General features: G+C 38.6%; 1 protein-coding gene across 23 annotated transcripts in view; it reads right to left on the bottom strand.

Moving 5' to 3' along the window:
- Positions 1-900: 900 nt before the first annotated feature.
- The window catches only part of LOC111572686 (CLIP-associating protein 1-A-like), a 78,434-nt gene continuing 61,953 nt past the window's right edge, over positions 901-17,381 (bottom strand). For 15 of the 23 annotated variants that reach the window (XM_055008551.1, XM_055008553.1, XM_055008550.1 and 12 more), the window contains 11 exons: positions 16,275-16,415; positions 15,979-16,076; positions 14,844-14,966; positions 12,714-12,861; positions 10,631-10,847; positions 10,502-10,555; positions 9,484-9,686; positions 8,249-8,377; positions 7,345-7,551; positions 7,112-7,228; positions 901-5,689 (listed from right to left, as the gene is read on the bottom strand). In XM_055008551.1, the coding sequence (XP_054864526.1) occupies positions 5,606-5,689; positions 7,112-7,228; positions 7,345-7,551; positions 8,249-8,377; positions 9,484-9,686; positions 10,502-10,555; positions 10,631-10,847; positions 12,714-12,861; positions 14,844-14,966; positions 15,979-16,076; positions 16,275-16,415 (1,521 nt within the window). In that variant the 3' untranslated portion in view covers positions 901-5,605. The remainder of the gene's footprint in view (positions 5,690-7,111; positions 7,229-7,344; positions 7,552-8,248; positions 8,378-9,483; positions 9,687-10,501; positions 10,556-10,630; positions 10,848-12,713; positions 12,862-14,843; positions 14,967-15,978; positions 16,077-16,274; positions 16,416-17,381) is intronic. The other 8 variants (XM_055008554.1, XM_055008559.1, XM_035950982.2 and 5 more) reach the window with 1 other exon arrangement.

Below are 17,381 nucleotides of genomic sequence, written 5' to 3'. Positions count from 1 at the left end.
GTCACAATTTCTCTAATTTTTGCCATTGTGTGGTGCTTTTGTGTCTTAATTTGTCTAATTTTTGTCGTTTTAGATCGCAATTTGTCTCATTTTTCCAGTTTGCACTCTGAATTTGACTCATTTTTATCATTTTGTGTCTTAATTCTTGTCATTTGTACCATTCTATATCTCCTTTGTGTTGTTTTATGTCTCAATTTTTTCCATTTGTCATTTCCAGTGTTTTTCTGTAGCTTTGGTCTCAGCTTGTCTCATTTTTCTAGTTTGGGGTTTGAATTTGTCTCATTTTTACCATTTTGAGTCATAATTTATCTCATTTTTTAAATTTTATGTCGCCTTTGTTTCATTTGTCTCATTTTTGTTGTTTTGGGTCTAATGTCTGTCATTTTGTCTCAATTTAGTTCCTGTGTATCTTCGTTTGTCTCATTTTTTTATCATTCTTTGTCTCCCTTGTGTCGTTTTACATCCTAATTTGTTCAATTTCTGTAATTTTCAGTCTTTTTTCTGGTGCTTTGTTTTTCATTTGTTTAATTTCTGTCATTTTGTGCTTCATTTCGTTGTGTTATTTGTGTAACTTTAACCATTTTGTGCCTCCTTAGTGTCGTTCTATGTCCTACTTTGTCCAATATTTGTCATTTTCAGTCTTGTTTCTGGTATTTGGGGTCTAATTGTGTTTCAGTTTGTCTAATCGTCATTTTACGTCTTGTCAGCCTTATTTTTGTTAGTCTGTGTCTACCTCTTGCTGTTTTCTGTCTTAATTTGTTATATTTTTTTGTCAAATTTGTGCATTTGGTTTGTGTTGGGAGAAACTTACCTTCAAATGGCATAAAGGTAAAAAGTAAAAAAGTAAAAAGACAAAACAACAACAATAATACTAATAAAGTAAATAAAAACCCAGAGACGTGAAGTGTGAACGTTTATTTCATGTAAATTCTATCACAGGTGAGAACCAAATGTTTAATATATACACAGGAAGTAGAGCTACCAAAATAAAAGCATGCGGGCAGAACTCAGCGTATTTACAGGCTCCAGTTAGTTTGCAGCCGAAGGCACCAAATGAGGAAGTAGAAGCTCGTTGTTGGTTTGTTGGAGGAACTAAAGTTTAAACTCATGGTTTAACAGTCGCAGAGTGAAATAAGGCCGACAAACTTTCTGCTGAGACGTTAAAATCAGAAGCTACAGGAGATCACAACTTAATTTATTTAACTTCAGACTCCATTTCCTGCTGAAACAACCGACTGAAACCCAGTTAGGCTCTGAATTTGTCATGTCTAAACTTGTCTCATTTTTACCATTTTGGGTCGGCTTTGTGTCATTTTATGTTAGAATTTGTCTAATTTTTATCATTTTCTGTTTTGTCTCATTTCTATCATTTTGTGTCTTAATTTGTGTCATTTTTGTCATTTTGTGTCTTAATTTGTCTCATTTTTTATCGTGTTGTGTCTTAATTTTTCTCATTTTATGTCTCACTTTGTCTAATTTTTATAATTTTGTGTCTCCTTTGTGTCGTTTTATGTCCTAATTTGTCCAGTTTCTGTAATTTAGATTTTTATTTCTGGTATTTTGTGTCTCATTTCTGTCATTTTTTTTCTTAATTTGTCAAAGTTGCGTCACTTTATGTCTTGTTTTCTTCATTTTTTGTCTCCTTTCTGTTGTTTTTGCACTAATTTATCTACCTTTTGTCATTCTATGTCTCGTTTGTCTTTATTTGTCCAGTTGTTTTTTTTTGTCATTTTCAATATTTGTTGTGTTTTTTTGTCTCATTTCTCTAATTTATCATTTTAGGTCTTGTTTGTGTTGTTTTGTTTGTGTCATATTTTGTACCTTCATGTTACTTTGTGTCTCATTTTTTTCCTTCTGTGTCTCTGTAACAGATTTTCATGAGGCTTGAATTGTTTCAGACAAATTTCAAGGCATGTTGTGCAACTTTTAAGTCTTCTAGGACAGACTCTGACTTATTTAAGACGTTTTTGGTTGTTTAGGACAAATTCTGAGTATTTCTGGACAAATTTCAAGTCTATTTGGACAGACATTTCTGGTCATTCTGGGACAGTTTTGGGCAACTTTCCACCATTTTCGGAAGATTTTCAGTCTAATATCTGTTTTTGACAAGGTTACAAAGTGCTTCTAGACAAATTTCGAGTAATTCTGAGCGAACTGCAAGGCCTTTTGCTCAACTTCTGGTTGATTTTCAGTAATTTTCGACAAGGTTCGAAGACTTTTGTGCAATTTTGAAAATATTTTACACAAATTTTAGGAAATTTTGCACTATTTTGGAGTTGTTTTTGTCCACACTGACCAAACTGTAGCTTCATTTTTAGCGTCACAACAAACCGACGAATGGTTCCAGCTCCGGCTCCTCGTTGGTTTGAGGACGATGAAGTTTCAAGCAGCAGAACGTCGGTTGTGGAAGTGAGGAGGAAACTCCTCACAGTTTATTGCTGACGTTCTGATCATCCGAACCTTCGGATACGTTGGGAATATTTCACATTTTTCCGGTGGAAGTCTCGGAGGGACTCACATTCGGTTCAGTTTGTTCCCAACAAAAGCAGCTGATTTAAAACGTTTAAGATCATCATCAGATATTTGACAGGATTTAGGAATGAAACCAACAGTAGTCTCCACTCGGCAGCAGATTCACCTTTCAGTGGTTTGAAATATTTACAGCAGAAATACACCAGATGCGACGTTTATCGGCTGGTTTTCCATTTAAAAGCATCTTTTTAGTCCTTTAAATCCATGCAACCGTCGGAATGGGGCTTTTTTTCTAGACAGATTTCTACCTTTGGATTGAGAAAGTGGAAAAAGAAACATACATTTATACATTAACATTAGCAGGTCCGCTAATAAAACTTAGCATGAAACTGAGAACAGATAAAAAACAAGTTTTATTGGGATGTTATATTAAAAATACGCATTTTTGCAGTTTTGGACATATTTTGAGACATTATTTAAATAAATAAATAATTTTTATTTTATTTTATATATTTATATATATATATATATATATATATATATATATATATAAAATAAAAAAATAAAAGTTAACTAGATTCTGTGAAAACTCAAAAAAATCTCGAATTCTCAAGCAAAAAATCTCATTTTGACTCGTGGAAAAGTTTTTAATAGTTTTGGACACGTTTAAAGTCATTTTAGACACGTTTTAAGTCCTTTTTTAAAAATTTTTTTTGGTTTGTTCAGACCAATTATGAGTTATTTTGCAACTATAGCCCACAAATTTATCTTGAACATGAAAAGAATCAAGAAAAATTGTTTTATTGGGATATCACATTTTAAAAAATGTGTTTTTCTGTGGTTTTGGATGTATTTTAAGAATTTTTACTAAATATATATTTTTTAAAAAACACACCAAGTAAGTTAATCAGATTCTGTAAAAACAAAAAAAAATCTCAAATTTTCAAACTTTTTTTGTGATTTGTTCAGATCAATTTTGAGTTGTTTTACAATTACAGTCCACAACAAATGTATCTTTTACGTGGCAAGAATAGAGAAAAAACTGAGGTTTATTGTGATATTACATTAAAAAGACATGCTTTTCTGCTGCTCTGGACATATTTTAAGACATTTTAGACAATTTTAGTAAATATATACAGAAAAAATTACTAAATAAGTGAATTAGATCCTGTAAAAACAAAAAAAATCTCAAATTCTCAAAGTTAAATCTAGTTTTGAGTCATTTTTGAAACTTTTTTGGTTTGTTGAGATCAATTTTGAGTTATCTTACAATTACAGTCCACAAATTTATCTTTTACGCACAAAGAAACGAGAAAAAATAAAGTTTTGTTGGGATATTCCAATGAAAGTAGTGTTGTCGTCGACCGAAACTGCAGCATAAAGCCACGTCCAGCAGTTTTCCAATGAATTTTAGATATATAACGAGTTTTATCCAGTTTAACCAGCTGTCACTTGAATTCGACGATGACTAAGCTGTAAAATATCTCATTTATCTCCAGTTTTTTGCAGTAACCTGTAGTTGGCTGGCGTTTTTAAATGGAAATCCATCCGGTAAGAGTCGCACAGACAGAATTCTTGGTTCCTTCACACATGAAAAATGGTTTCTTAAATAACAACACTGATATTTTCTGCTGCTACTTGGGCCCAATATAATAAAACTTGCTTTGAATATATATATTTCTATCTGTAGTGCTTTAAATCATTGGCCAGCCAAATGATCGATCGCAGCAGACTGACATGAACTTCACATTCTTCCCACGGCAGAACCTTCGACTCGTCAACTCTTGAATCCAGCCTTGGAAGCCTGGAGGACGGTCCAGGGCGGATCCACCAGGCAGTATTTCAGGAACAGGTGAGATCTTTACATTCAGCTTACGATAAGGTTTGATGTGTCAAAGCAAAACGTCGCTCAGAGAAGTGAATCAAAGGAGAAAAACACTGAGAATTTAGAGGAAAAACTAAAAGTCTTCATCGAACTCACCTCAAGTCTTTGTGAGAACATTTTCACCTCCTCAGATTCAGAACCAAGTTTAAAAAATGGTTGGTTGACTGCTTTACAACTGGTTTTTACAACCAGTTAAGGACTGGTTTCAGACTGTATTTTGGGCAGTTTTTGGACTTTTTTAGGAGTAGTGTAGGTTTGGTTTTGGTCTTGGTTTTAGACCTTTTGAGGACTGATTTCAGACTGTCCTAGGTGGGTCTTCGGCTTTTTTTAATCCAACAAACACCAAACCTACCATCAAGCATGGTGGTGGCAGTATCATGCTCTGGGGCTTTCTAGAAGTGCTTCTAAAATGGTGTAAATCTGATTTTGGTCCTGGTTTTACACTTTTTAGGACTGGTTTCAGATGAGTCTTAGACTTTTAGAACACCAAACCTACCATTAAGCATGGTGGTGGCAGTATCATGCTCTGTGGGACTGGAGCTTCACACAAAGTGAACAGAATAATGAAGAAGGAGGACTACCTAAACATTCGTCAGGAAAACATAAAACCATCATCAGAAGGTTGATCTTGGACATGGTTGGATGTTTCAACCAGACAATGAGCCCAAACACACATCAGACGTGGTAAAGAAATGGTTCCATCAGGCTGGAATGAAGGTTCTAGACTGGTCTCCCCAAAGTCCTGACTTAAACCCATCAAGAACCTGAAGAACCAAGTCAGAAAGACGACAAATTTAAATTTGACGTCTTTCTGACTCAGACTTCAGTCAGTTAAGTTGATTGTATAATGATACTGCCACCTCCATGCTTGACGGTAGGTCGAGTGTCGAGAGGAGTCCAAGATCAACCAGAAGCTTGTGGACGGAAACCAGAGGGGACATTGAACCAAATATTAACGTTTCTGTATGTATATATGCTCAGGGAAGTGAATCAAAGGATAAAAACCCTGATAGTTTCGAGGAAGCTCCGCTAAAACTTTTCGTCAAACTCACCTCGAGTCTTTGTGAGAACATTTTCTGTTCCTCACATTCAGTCGCGGTTTTAAAAATGGTTTCTAGGAAGTCTTAAGGCTCGTGACTCTAACGGTGGAGGCTCTTCATGATGGGATGGTGGAGGCACGGGGCCCGGTCCGACACAGAACACCCTCCCACCAGCAACGGCCGCAGGAATGAGAAGGCCCTAGTGGAGTCAGTAGGAGGAGATGTCAGAGGAGCTGCTGCTGTTGCTGGTAGAGGTCTGGGCTCTCTTGATGTACAGGTTAAGCAGCTTCATCTAGAAGAGAAACAGCAGCAGGGTTAGCAGAAGTCTCCATCACGGTGCTCCTTCACCAACTAAACTACACTACAGAGTCTAGCAGGTTTAATAGATGGACTGACACTGTAAAAACCACGTACAACACGGTATTCTTTAGATTCCAATGACTCCATCACTCATCAGGTATTTTAGTCCTTTCATAGATTTATCAAAAGTCTTCTGGAAATATGATAACATCTGTTGGATCATAAATACACATACAGTAACCTGAATTATCAGTTTTGTTGATGTAGAAAGTTGTGTTCATCAATTTTTCTTAATTTCATGGACGCTTAACTTCTTGTGAGTGATTAGGATCGACTACAGCTGCTGACTCCTCTAAGCCAGTTTAAATAGAACCCATTAGATCCACTCATTAGACTCAACCACTACAGTGGGAAAGTCTGAGGAACTCAGCAAAGATCTGAAAAAGCAAATCATTGACTTGAACAAGTCAGAAAGTCACTTGGAGCCATTTCAAAGCAGCTTCAGATCCAAAAACATCTGTTTGTCAGTATAAAGTTCATGGTCCAGTTGTGTTACTGCCACCATCAGGAAGAAAACACAAACTATCACCTGCTGCTGAGAGACCATTGGTCAGGATGGTCAAGAGTCAACCAAGAATCATCAGAAAGCAGGTCTGAATGAATGCGAAGCTGCTGGAACACAGCTGTCAGTGTCCACAGGGTTTTACATCAACATGAGCTGAGAGGATCCATGAAGAAGGAAGTTCTTCCTCTAGAAGCAGAACCTTAAAGCTCCACTCAAGTCTGCTGCTGATCACATGAACAAAGAAAAGGCCTTCTGGAGGAAAGTTCTGTGGTCAGATGGAACAAAAACTGAAGGTGAGGCCTTTAACCCCAAGAACACCAAACTTACCATCAAGCATGGAGGTGGCAGTATTATGCTCAGTGGAACTGGAGCTTTACACAAAGTAAATGGAATAATGAAGATGGAGGATTACCTCCACGTTCTTCAGGAAAACCTAAAACCATCAGCAGAAGGTTGATCTTGGACACAGTTTTCAACAAGACAATGAGCCCAAACACACATCAGATGTGGTAAAGAAATGGTTCCATCAGGCTGGAATGAAGGTTCTAGACTGATCTCCCCAAAGTCCTGACGGATGAAGAAACAAGTCAGACTTGAGTCAGTTAAGTTGATAGTACAATGATACTGCCACCTCCATGCATGACGGTAGGTATAGATCAACCAGAAGCTTGTGGACAGAAACCAGAAGGGACACTGAACCAAATATGACCTTTTCTCTATGTATATTTTTGACCCAGTAGATTTTGTCACATTCCCAGAAGACGTCTTTGATGTGGACATCCTTTTCAGGTTTAGTTTTCTAGTTCTAGATGAATGCTTCCTGTAATTTGACAGTAAGAGCTGGAGGACCTTGCTGCCGGTCAGCTGAGCCAAGTAAGGCTTCAGCTCCTCTCCGATCACAGAGTAGATGGCCACCAGGCAGAAGACGCTGGCCTTCCTCACGCTGCTCTCCGTGTTGTCGTAGCCCTGCAGAAGATAAAAAACACTTTAGAACTGAAAAAAAGTAGATAATCGAGCAGAAGGCTCCACTGATGAGCTGAGACGGGCTCTTTCCTGGCTGATTATTGGTCCAAACGTTTCACCTGCAGCAGTCCAGGTATGACGTCTGGCAGCAGCAGGTGCAGCGGCTCCTTGGCGATGCGTTCAATGGCTCTGGTCTGCATCTTGATGGCGGCCAAGTTGATGGGGTAGTCGGCCGTCTGCACGATGGGACACAGCACCTTGATGCACTGCTCCGGGTGGGCGGAGCCAGCCAGTGTGGACGCCGCCTCCTCGGCTGCCCGGACCACCTGAGGACCACAGTTTAGCTTTAGCATGAAACACCTGAAGTAGCTAAGCAGATATGTGAAAAAATGTGCACTGTGGGGTACAAGCATGAAACTTGGCACAGTTGTTGTCCATGGCCCAGGGAATATTTTTGCATATGGAGCCAAAAATCTAAAGGCCCCTGTCAGCCGAGGCAGCCATTTTTAAATATGGCCGCCATTTGAAATTTACTGAGCACATATCTTGGCCCCTGATACTTGCAGAGGCATGATTCTGGTGTTTTAATCCATGTTCCAGGGTCAAGGAATCTATTAAAAACATTCCTGACATCATTGGATCATCTGGTTGTAGTATTGTGATGTGGCAGCCACTTTGATTTTCAAAATGGCCACCAAACTCCTATTCATGCCCATATCTTGACTTCTGTAAATAGTAGAGGCAGGATTCTGGTGTCCACACCCATGTTTTCCAGGTCAAAAAATCCATTAAAAACATTGCTAACATCATTTTACTTTTAGTTTCATGCAAGGCATTTTGAAATTGGCCGCCGTGGCTGACAGGAGCCTTTAGATTTTTGGCTCCATATCCAAAAATATTCTTTGGACCATGGACAATAACTATGCCAAGTTTCATGCTTGTACCAAAAATTTCCCAATTCTTAGCCCCATTTACACATATCTGCCTAGCTAAAGGTGGCGCCCTGTCCGTCCACGACCTCACCTCCTTGTGGGAGTCCTTGTGGGCCTCTAGTGTCTTCATGATAGTGAGCTCAGCGTAGTTCTTGAACCGGGCCGGCTGGTTCCTCAGGATCTCCTTCAGGACTCGCAGGGCCAGGGCTCGGATTGTGTGCTGAGAAAATAGTTGTTCCACCTTAAATCATCACATTTCCAGCTTAAATCATCACAGTCCCACCATCTCTGACCTGCCTGGAAGCTACAAAGAACAAAATATGGATATCTAGATAAAATGTGTTCAGTGTTTCAGACAAGTCTGAGTCACAGTGGAGGAACTTCAGGTCACTTTGGTCAAATTGTACATAATTTTCAACACGTTTCACATCATTTTGGACAAATTTAGGGTAATTCTGGACAAGCTTGGAATCATTATAGATCATTTTCAGTCTTGTTTGACATGTTTTCTATCATTTTGGACATATTTGGAGTCATTTTGAACACATGTTGAAAATTTCAGGCAATTTTGCATCATTTTGGACAAGTTTCATGCACTTTTGGACAATTTTGTATAATGCTGGACAAGCCTGGAGTCATCTTAGACAATTTTTTGTGTTTTTTGAGACCTGTTTCATCATTTTGGGCAAATTCAGAGTAATTTTGGACAAAACATTACTGTCATGTTTCACATAATTTTAGACAAATCTACAGTAATCTTGGATGATTAACTTTGAGTCATTTTTGACAGGTTTGAATTCATTTACAATTTTATGTTATTAAGAAATTAAAGCCAAATTTCACTTTGGATATATTCTCCAGTCATTTTGGTGAAATTCTTTGCAATTTTGGAGAAATTCTGAACAAGTTTGGACAAATTTCAATTCATTTGAGACACTAATTGAGTAATTTGGGATACATTTTGAGCCATTTTGAACAATTTTTGAGTCAGTGTGGTAAAATTCTGAGTCATTTTGGGCAACTTTGAGTCATTTGTACCATGTTTTTCTTATTTCAACTCATGATCATAACCACGATCAGAGAATATTTGATCTGCTTGTTTAATATTACAGATTCTAAATCACTGACATGATGAGAAACACCATTTTTTATCTTTAATAGTTCCTGAGACTGTTAGCAATTTTACCGAGAAGAATCCCCACATGATGATGCTGCCACCGCCGTGCTTCAGACTGATACGTGAATTCAGTGTTTGATGTGTGAAGCTACCAGATTCTGTTTAAGTTTGTGATGGACCAGTTTGACACTGGAGGTGTTTCTCCTCACGTCTTTGTCTCCCAGAGTCTCCAGCAGTAGCAGCAGCATGGTTTTGAAGTGTTCTTCCCAGACCACCAGGCTGTCCTCCCGGGCCACCTTCAGGAGCTCCAGCAGGGTCCCCCGCCGCTCCTCCGGGCCCCGGTCCGGTGCCTGGCCCTGGGACAGATCCTTCAGCAGCCCCCCGACCAGCTCCAGCTGCTCTGCAGGACCAGCTGCAGTAACAAAGGGCTTCGTTATAGCAGACGTTCAACAGGTTTCACATCTGGAGACACGTTTCTGGTTGTCTTTTGAGTCATTTTAAACAAATTGAATTTGGGTGAGCATTTGGGTCAAATTTTAAGTTGTTATAATTCAGGATAAATTTCAAAACCATTTTAGGTAAGTTTCAAGTCATTTTAGTAAATTTTGAGTCACTTTGAACAAGTAGAGAATCATTTCAGAGATGTTTCAAGTAATGTTGAACAAATTTCAAGTAATTCTGAGCTGGTTTCAAGTCTTTTCTGTCAAATTTCAAGTAATTTCAGACCAAATTTGTCACTTTGGACAAGTTATTTTAGACATTTCTACGTGTTGAACAGGATATAACTCATTTTGGACAATTTTGAGGCAAAATTGATTCAAACTTTCAAGTCTTTTGGACAAACGAGTCATTTTGGACAAGTTTTATGTCTTTTTGGACAATTTCGCGTATTGTTTTTTACTATTATGCTTCATTTTGGACACATTTAGAGTCATTTTGGATTTACGTCACAAGTCTTTTTGGTCAAATTTTGAGTCGTCACAGACAAATTTTGAGTCACTTCAGACAACTTTGAGTCACTTCAAACAACTTTGAGTCACTTTACACAATTCTGAGTCACTAAACAACTTTGAGTCACTTTAAACAACTTTGAGTCATTTTAGACAACATTGAGTCACTTTAAACAACTTTGAGTCACTTGAAACAACTTTGAGTCATTTTAGACAACATTGAGTCACTTTAAACAACTTTGAGTCGGCTGTTTCAAATGTGTGGAAGTGTTTTTACCTGGGAAGCTTTTAGGGTTCAGGATCTTGTTTTCCACGCTTTCTTGCCGGCGTCCTGCAGAGGAAACATAATAAAGTTTCAGCTTTGACGACTCGACCTGCCGAACATAAATAAAGTGCTGAACCCCACCATCTCTCTCCACGGCGTCCTCGTACAGCGCCTCCTTCAGGGTGGCCTTGTCCATGCTGTCGCTGTAGTTATAAGGGTTGTATTCTCTGAACCGCGGCCCAGCGAAGGATCGTGGCGACGGAGTGTTGAGCAGCGACGTCTTGTTGTCCAGAGCCGTCCGACCACCGTCCACCACATCACCGCGAGGGTCGGAGTCCGAGGACGCCCCAATTCCCGGCTGGCAGGACAACAACGGACATCAAGGTTTAGTCAATTGTAGAGTTTCAGTCCTTCGTAGAGTTTTAGTCCTTCGTAGAGCTTTAGTCATTCGTAGAGCTTTAGTCCTTCATAGAGTTTTAGTCATTCGTAGAGTTTTAGTCATTCGTAGAGTTTTAGTCCTTCGTGGAGTTTTGAGTCATTCGTAGAGTTTTAGTCATTCGTTGAGTTTTAGTCATTCGTGGAGTTTTGAGTCATTTGTAGAGTTTTAGTTATTCGTAGAGTTTTTAGTCATTCGTAGAGTTTTTAGTCATTCGTAGTTTTTAGTCATTTATAGAGTTTTAGTCATTCGTAGAGTTTTTAGTCATTCGTAGAGTTTTTAGTCATTCGTAGAGTTTTAGTCATTCGTAGAGTTTTAGTCCTTCGTGGAGTTTTGAGTCATTCGTAGAGTTTTAGTCATTCGTAGAGTTTTAGTCATTCGTGGAGTTTTGAGTCATTCGTAGAGTTTTAGTTATTCGTAGAGTTTTTAGTCATTCGTAGTTTTTAGTCATTTATAGAGTTTTAGTCATTCGTACAGTTTTTAGTCATTTGTAGAGTTTTTAGTCATTCGTCAAGTTTTAGTCATTCATAGAGTTTTAGTCATTCGTAGACTTTTAGTCATTCGTAGCGTTTTAGTCATTCGTCAAGTTTTAGTCATTCATCAAGTTTTAGTCATTCGTAGTGTTTTTAGTCATTCGTAGTGTTACAACTCGGCTCCACAGTTGCAACAAAAACTCAGAGACAACCACTGTACGGTGAGAAAACAAAGATTTATTGCTAACTACAAGCAGCCCACAATGCCGTCAAGGCCCAAACGACACAAAACCCCAAACGTGAGGCCGGAGCTCCACAGACACCAGCTCCTGTCAGCGAGTCCCGTCTAGGCTGGAGAGGAGAGCAGTTAAATGCAGCTGAGCCACTGATTGCAGGTGTGGCTCAGTCAGGTGACAACCCTCGGCTCCTGATCAGGCACATCTGGTGTCGAGATGAAGGGTCGTCACAGTAGAGTTTTAGTCATTCGTAGACTTTTAGTCATTCGTAGCGTTTTAGTCATTAATCAAGTTTTAGTCATTCATCAAGTTTCAGTTATTCGTAGAGTTTTAGTCATTCGTAGAGTTTTTAGTCTTTTTCAAGTTTTAGTCATTTGTAGAGTTTTAGTCATTCATAGAGTTTTTAGTCTTTTTCAAGTTTTAGTCATTCATAGAGTTTTAGTCATTCGTAGAGTTTTAGTCGTTCGTAGAGTTTTAGTCATTCGTAGAGTTTTAGTCATTCGTAGACTTTTAGTCATTCGTAGAGTTTTAGTCATTCGTAGACTTTTAGTCATTTGTCAAGTTTTAGTCATTCATCAAGTTTTTAGTCATTCGTAGAGTTTTAGTCATTCGTAGACTTTTAGTCATTCGTAGCAATTTAGTCATTCATCAAGTTTTAGTCATTCGTAGAGTTTTAGTCATTCGTAGAGTTTTTAGTCTTTCAAGTTTTAGTCATTCGTAGAGTTTTAGTCATTTGTAGAGTTTTCAGTCATTCGTAGAATTTTTAGTTATTCGTAGGGTTTTCCGTTGTTCGTCAAGTTTTAGTCATTCGTCAAGTCTTAGTCATTCACCATTTAAGTAATTCTGGACACATTTTGAGCAACTTCTGTCAAATTGAGATTCATTTTGGACATTTTGAGTCATTTTGGTCAAAATAAGCATCATTATGGACACTTTTTGAGTCACTTTGGTCAAATCATGAGTCATTTCAAACACATTGGACACTTTCTGCGTCATTTTGGACACTTGGTTTTGGTGAACATTAAAGTAATTCAGATTTTTCGCTCCCTCTGTGGTCTTTTGGTCAGTTTCGTTCTCACCATGCCGTCCCTCTTGCCGTCCCGTCTCAGAGGCTCCATCAGGTCTTCTTGGCTGCGGAAGCTGAAGTTCTGGATGGCCTCGGTGACGCCTCGCAGCGAGCTGTAGATCTCCTCTGAGTTCAGGTTCTCGCTGTCGTACTCCAACAGGCTGCAGAGGAACAACACACATGGAGTTTCATTCGTCCACCTGTCGGCAGGACTTTATCTTGTACTGGAAGCTCAATGACTCGGGACTCTCCTAGACATGGACCAAACACTAACGGTGCACATGTTATTGTTAATGTATTTGTTCCAAATCTCCAAGAGTTCAATGAGAAGAAAAACCACATTTTCACTCATTCTGGCTAAAGTTTGAGACAGTCTGAGTCACGCTGGACAAATTTTGAGTCAGTCTGGACAAATTTTGGTCAAATGTCAAGGAATTTTAGCATATTTTATACCATTTTCAATAAATTTTGCACAAGTATAGACACATTTCAAGCCATTTTGGACAATTTATAGTCCGTTTCATCAAATTTCAAGTTGTTATGGATGGATTCTGTGTCATTTTTGACAAGTGTAAAGTCATTTTGGACACCTTTATGTAATTTGTTACACGTTTCAAGTCATTTTGCATAAATTTCAAGCCATTTTGGTCAAATTTTGAGACTTTTTTGATCATTTTTGAGTTACTTTGGACAAAATGTAAGTAACTGGACAATTCTGCGTAATTTGGGTTAGGGTTTCTAACATTTTTAGGTCAGTCAATGTTTAGAAAAAGCGTTTGTCCATGACCAGGAACTGGATTACAGAGATTAAAGCCGTGCACACTGACCACAGACCTGATGGATTCAGTTTAGACAGAAAAGCATGGAGGACGCTTAAAGCAGGCGAGGAAGTTTTCAGGGCTTCACAGTGAAATACGACATTTAACACAAACTGCAGCTGAAAACTGAGAAGAACTCGTTGGATTCTTCTGTCTAAATATGAAGGTGGAATGTTTGTGTTGCTCCACTGATCATTATAACTAAGCTAAACTAAGTTCTGAATTACGAGAATTTCATTGGTTTTCACATCTGCAAATTTTTATATCTTCACCCAAAAAACCTGTCATACAGGGGAGGCCATTTTAAAGGTTCAATAGCTCCAAAAAAATACAACTTCCACAGGACAAATTTAGAGTTTCTATTGATTTTAGACAAGTTTTCAGTCATGGTAGACAGATTTTGACCTATTGTTGTCAAACTTTGAGTCATTTGGGACAATTTTTAGTTATTATGGGCAAATTTTGAGTTATTTTGGACAAATTTCAAGTAATTTTAGACAAGCTATATATACTGTTGGACATATTTGAGCCAATTTGGTCAAGGTTCAAGTAGCTTTGTACAATTTAGGGCCATTGCCAACAAGTTTTAAGCCATTTTTGACAAATTTCAAGTCATTTTGGACAAGTCTCAAGTAGTTTTGGGCAAATTTTGAGTCATTATGCACAAATTAAGAAACATTTTAGGAAATTTAGAGTCATATTCCTAATCATTTTGGACATATTTAAAGTTATTTTGGACAATTTTAGGTAATTTTAAGCCATTTTAGACAAATTTCAAGTCATTTTGGACAAGTTTCAAATAGTTTTGGACACATTTTGAGTCATTCTGGACAATTTTTGAGTTATTTTGGGCAAATTTCAAATCATTTCAGACAATTTTGAGTCATTTTAGACAAATTTTAAGTAATTCTGGACATACTTGAGCCAATCTGGACAAGTTTCAATTAGTTTTGGACAATTTTGGGTCATTTGGACAAGTTATAAGCCATTTTAGACAACGTTTAGTCATTTTGGACAAGTTTTGAGTCATTCTGGAAAGATTTTGAGTCATTTTGGACAAGTGTCAACCGAAAATAGTACAAGAAGGACACCAGTACTGCCCTCGTTTGAAACCTGAAAACATAAATTCTCGAAATATTTCACAGAACTGAGTTTTTTAGCTCCAATGAACGCGTTAAAGACGACTGATAAAGACGTGAAACGGTGCAACAACATGTTCTTTGAATTCTTTCCAGGTACTGAGGTTGGTGCTGAAGCTGGACTGTGAAGCCCCGCTGGATGAGGAAGAGGAGGATGAGGAGGAAGTGTAGGATGAGGAGGGTTACCTGAGGGAGGAAGATGGCCTCAGGGCCTGGAGGGAGCAGTGGGTAGAGGGTGGAGGTAGAGGGGAAGGGAAGGGTGGAGGAGGCAGCCGGGACAGGCCGTCAGAGCTCCAAGCCCACAGCCGACTGCAGCCGGTGGGGAACAAGGAGGAGCACGATCTGGTCAGTGTTAGCATCATTAGCATCACTAGCATCGATAGCACCAACAGCATCGTCAGTATCGTTGGTGTTATTAGCACTGTTAGCATCATTAGCATCTTTAGTGTCGCTAGCATCATAATCATTGTTAGCATTGTCAGCATCATTAGCCTCGTCAGCATCACTTGCTTCGTCAGTACTGATAGCACTGTCAGCATCTTTAGCATTGCTAATGTCAGCATCATTAGCATTGATAGCATCATCAGCATCATCAGCACTGTTAGCATCATCAGCATCATTAGCATCATCAGTAATATTAGCACCGTCAGCATCACTAGCATCATCAGTATCATTAGCATCATCAGCATTGTTAGCATTGTCAGCATCATGAGCATCGTTAGTATCGTCAATATCATTAGCATTGCCAGCATCATTAGCATTGTCAGTATCATTAGCATCGTCAGTATCGTTGTCATCATTAGCATCGTCAGTATTGTTACCAAATTTTTCAGTTATTCTAGACAATTTTGAGTCTTTTTCTATGCGTTTCAATCCATTTTGGACAATTTTACATCATTCTGGACTAGATTTGAGTCAATTTGAATATGCTTCATGTAATTTTGGACAAAAGTTTTGGAAAAATTTTCAGTCGTTTTGGACAAATTTCCAGTCATTCTGGACCATTTTGAGTCATCGTGGACAAGTTTCAAGTCATTTTGAGTATAATCTTGATTTATTTTCAACAAATTTCAAATAATTTTGAGTATATTTCTGATTAATTGTGGACAGGTTTCAAGTAATTTTGGATAATTTTGTAAATAAGTTTGCACTTTCTTCCATTTCAAGGGCCAGTAGTTATTGATACTGTACTTTTCCCATCATTGTGGACAAATTTTTCAGTTATTCTAGATAACTTTTGAGCCTTTTTGTACGAGTCTCAAGTCATTCTGGGTCAAATTTAGAATAATTTTGTAATCTAAAAAAAAGTGAATTTTAGTACCTGGGTGAAAGGGAACAGTTGGTGGGTGAAGTCAGTGGACTGCTGCGACTGCCGGGCTGCCGAGGAGGCGTCCGACCGGCCGAGTTACTGGGAGATGCCTGAACATTGACAGAAAAATAAACACCAGATCAGGTTTGAAATCTGAAAAAAACTGCATTTACATCAACAATACTGAACCAGTTTCTGTAAGGAATCAGGATTATTGACCATTCTAGAGACAAGCGTGTCTAAACTGTTTAATGTGAGATAAATTCGGACATCTGAACATGCGAAGCAGCACTTCGTGTCTGCGTTACCATGGCCACGCTGCTGTTCCTCAGGTGGTTGTGCAGCAGTCTTGTGGTTCCGTCCTGGAAGGTTTTAGGCAAAGCTCCGAGCAGCATCGTGAATTCTGGAGTGTTGAGCTGGAAGAGAGCGATCAGAACCACCTGGGCCGCCTGAACACACAACAGACACAATAATAACACAATAATAATACAACACTAACACCTGTAATATAGATAACTACATACGAACCTATTATATATACAATTCTACAATAATTCTTTAAGAAATAAAATTTTTTTAAAAATCACCCATCGACTCACTTTCAGAATGTTTCTTTTCTCACACAAACTTTGAATTGAACATTGAATCTGTTTGAATTTACATATTAGCTCGGTGAAGCATGGTGGCGGGAGCATCATAATGATGCTGCTGCCACCGTGCTTCAGACGAATATCTAAATTCACCATGATGCTGCCGCCACCGTGCTTCAGACTAATATGTAAATTCACCATGATGCTGCCGCCACCGTGCTTCAGACTAATATGTAAATTCACCATGATGCTGCCACCACCGTGCTTCAGACTAATATGTAAATTCATCATGATGCTGCCACCACCGTGCTTCAGACTAATATGTAAATTCATCATGATGCTGCCGCCACCGTGCTTCAGACTAATATGTAAATTCACCATGATGCTGCCACCACCGTGCTTCAGACTAATATGTAAATTCATCATGATGCTGCCACCACCGTGCTTCAGAGTAATATGTAAATTCATCATGATGCTGCCGCCACTGTGCTTCAGACTAATATGTAAATTCACCATGATGCTGCCACCACCGTGCTTCAGACTAATATGTAAATTCACCATGATGCTGCCTCCACCGTGCTTCAGACTAATATGTAAATTCATCATGATGCTGCCGCCACTGTGCTTCAGACTAATATGTAAATTCATCATGATGCTGCCGCCACTGTGCTTCAGACTAATATGTAAATTCATCATGATGCTGCCGCCACCATGCTTCAGACTGATATGTAAATTCACCATGATGCTGAGGCCACCGTGCTTCAGACTGATATGTAAATTCATCATCATTTATCACAGATAAACTAAAGTAAACAGAGAAACAAG

The sequence above is a fragment of the Amphiprion ocellaris genome, chromosome 24 (assembly GCF_022539595.1).
Source record: "Amphiprion ocellaris isolate individual 3 ecotype Okinawa chromosome 24, ASM2253959v1, whole genome shotgun sequence".
NCBI classification, from domain to species: Eukaryota; Metazoa; Chordata; class Actinopteri; family Pomacentridae; genus Amphiprion; species Amphiprion ocellaris.
Note: the sequence above shows the minus strand (reverse complement) of the source record. Positions and strands in the feature narration are given on the sequence as shown.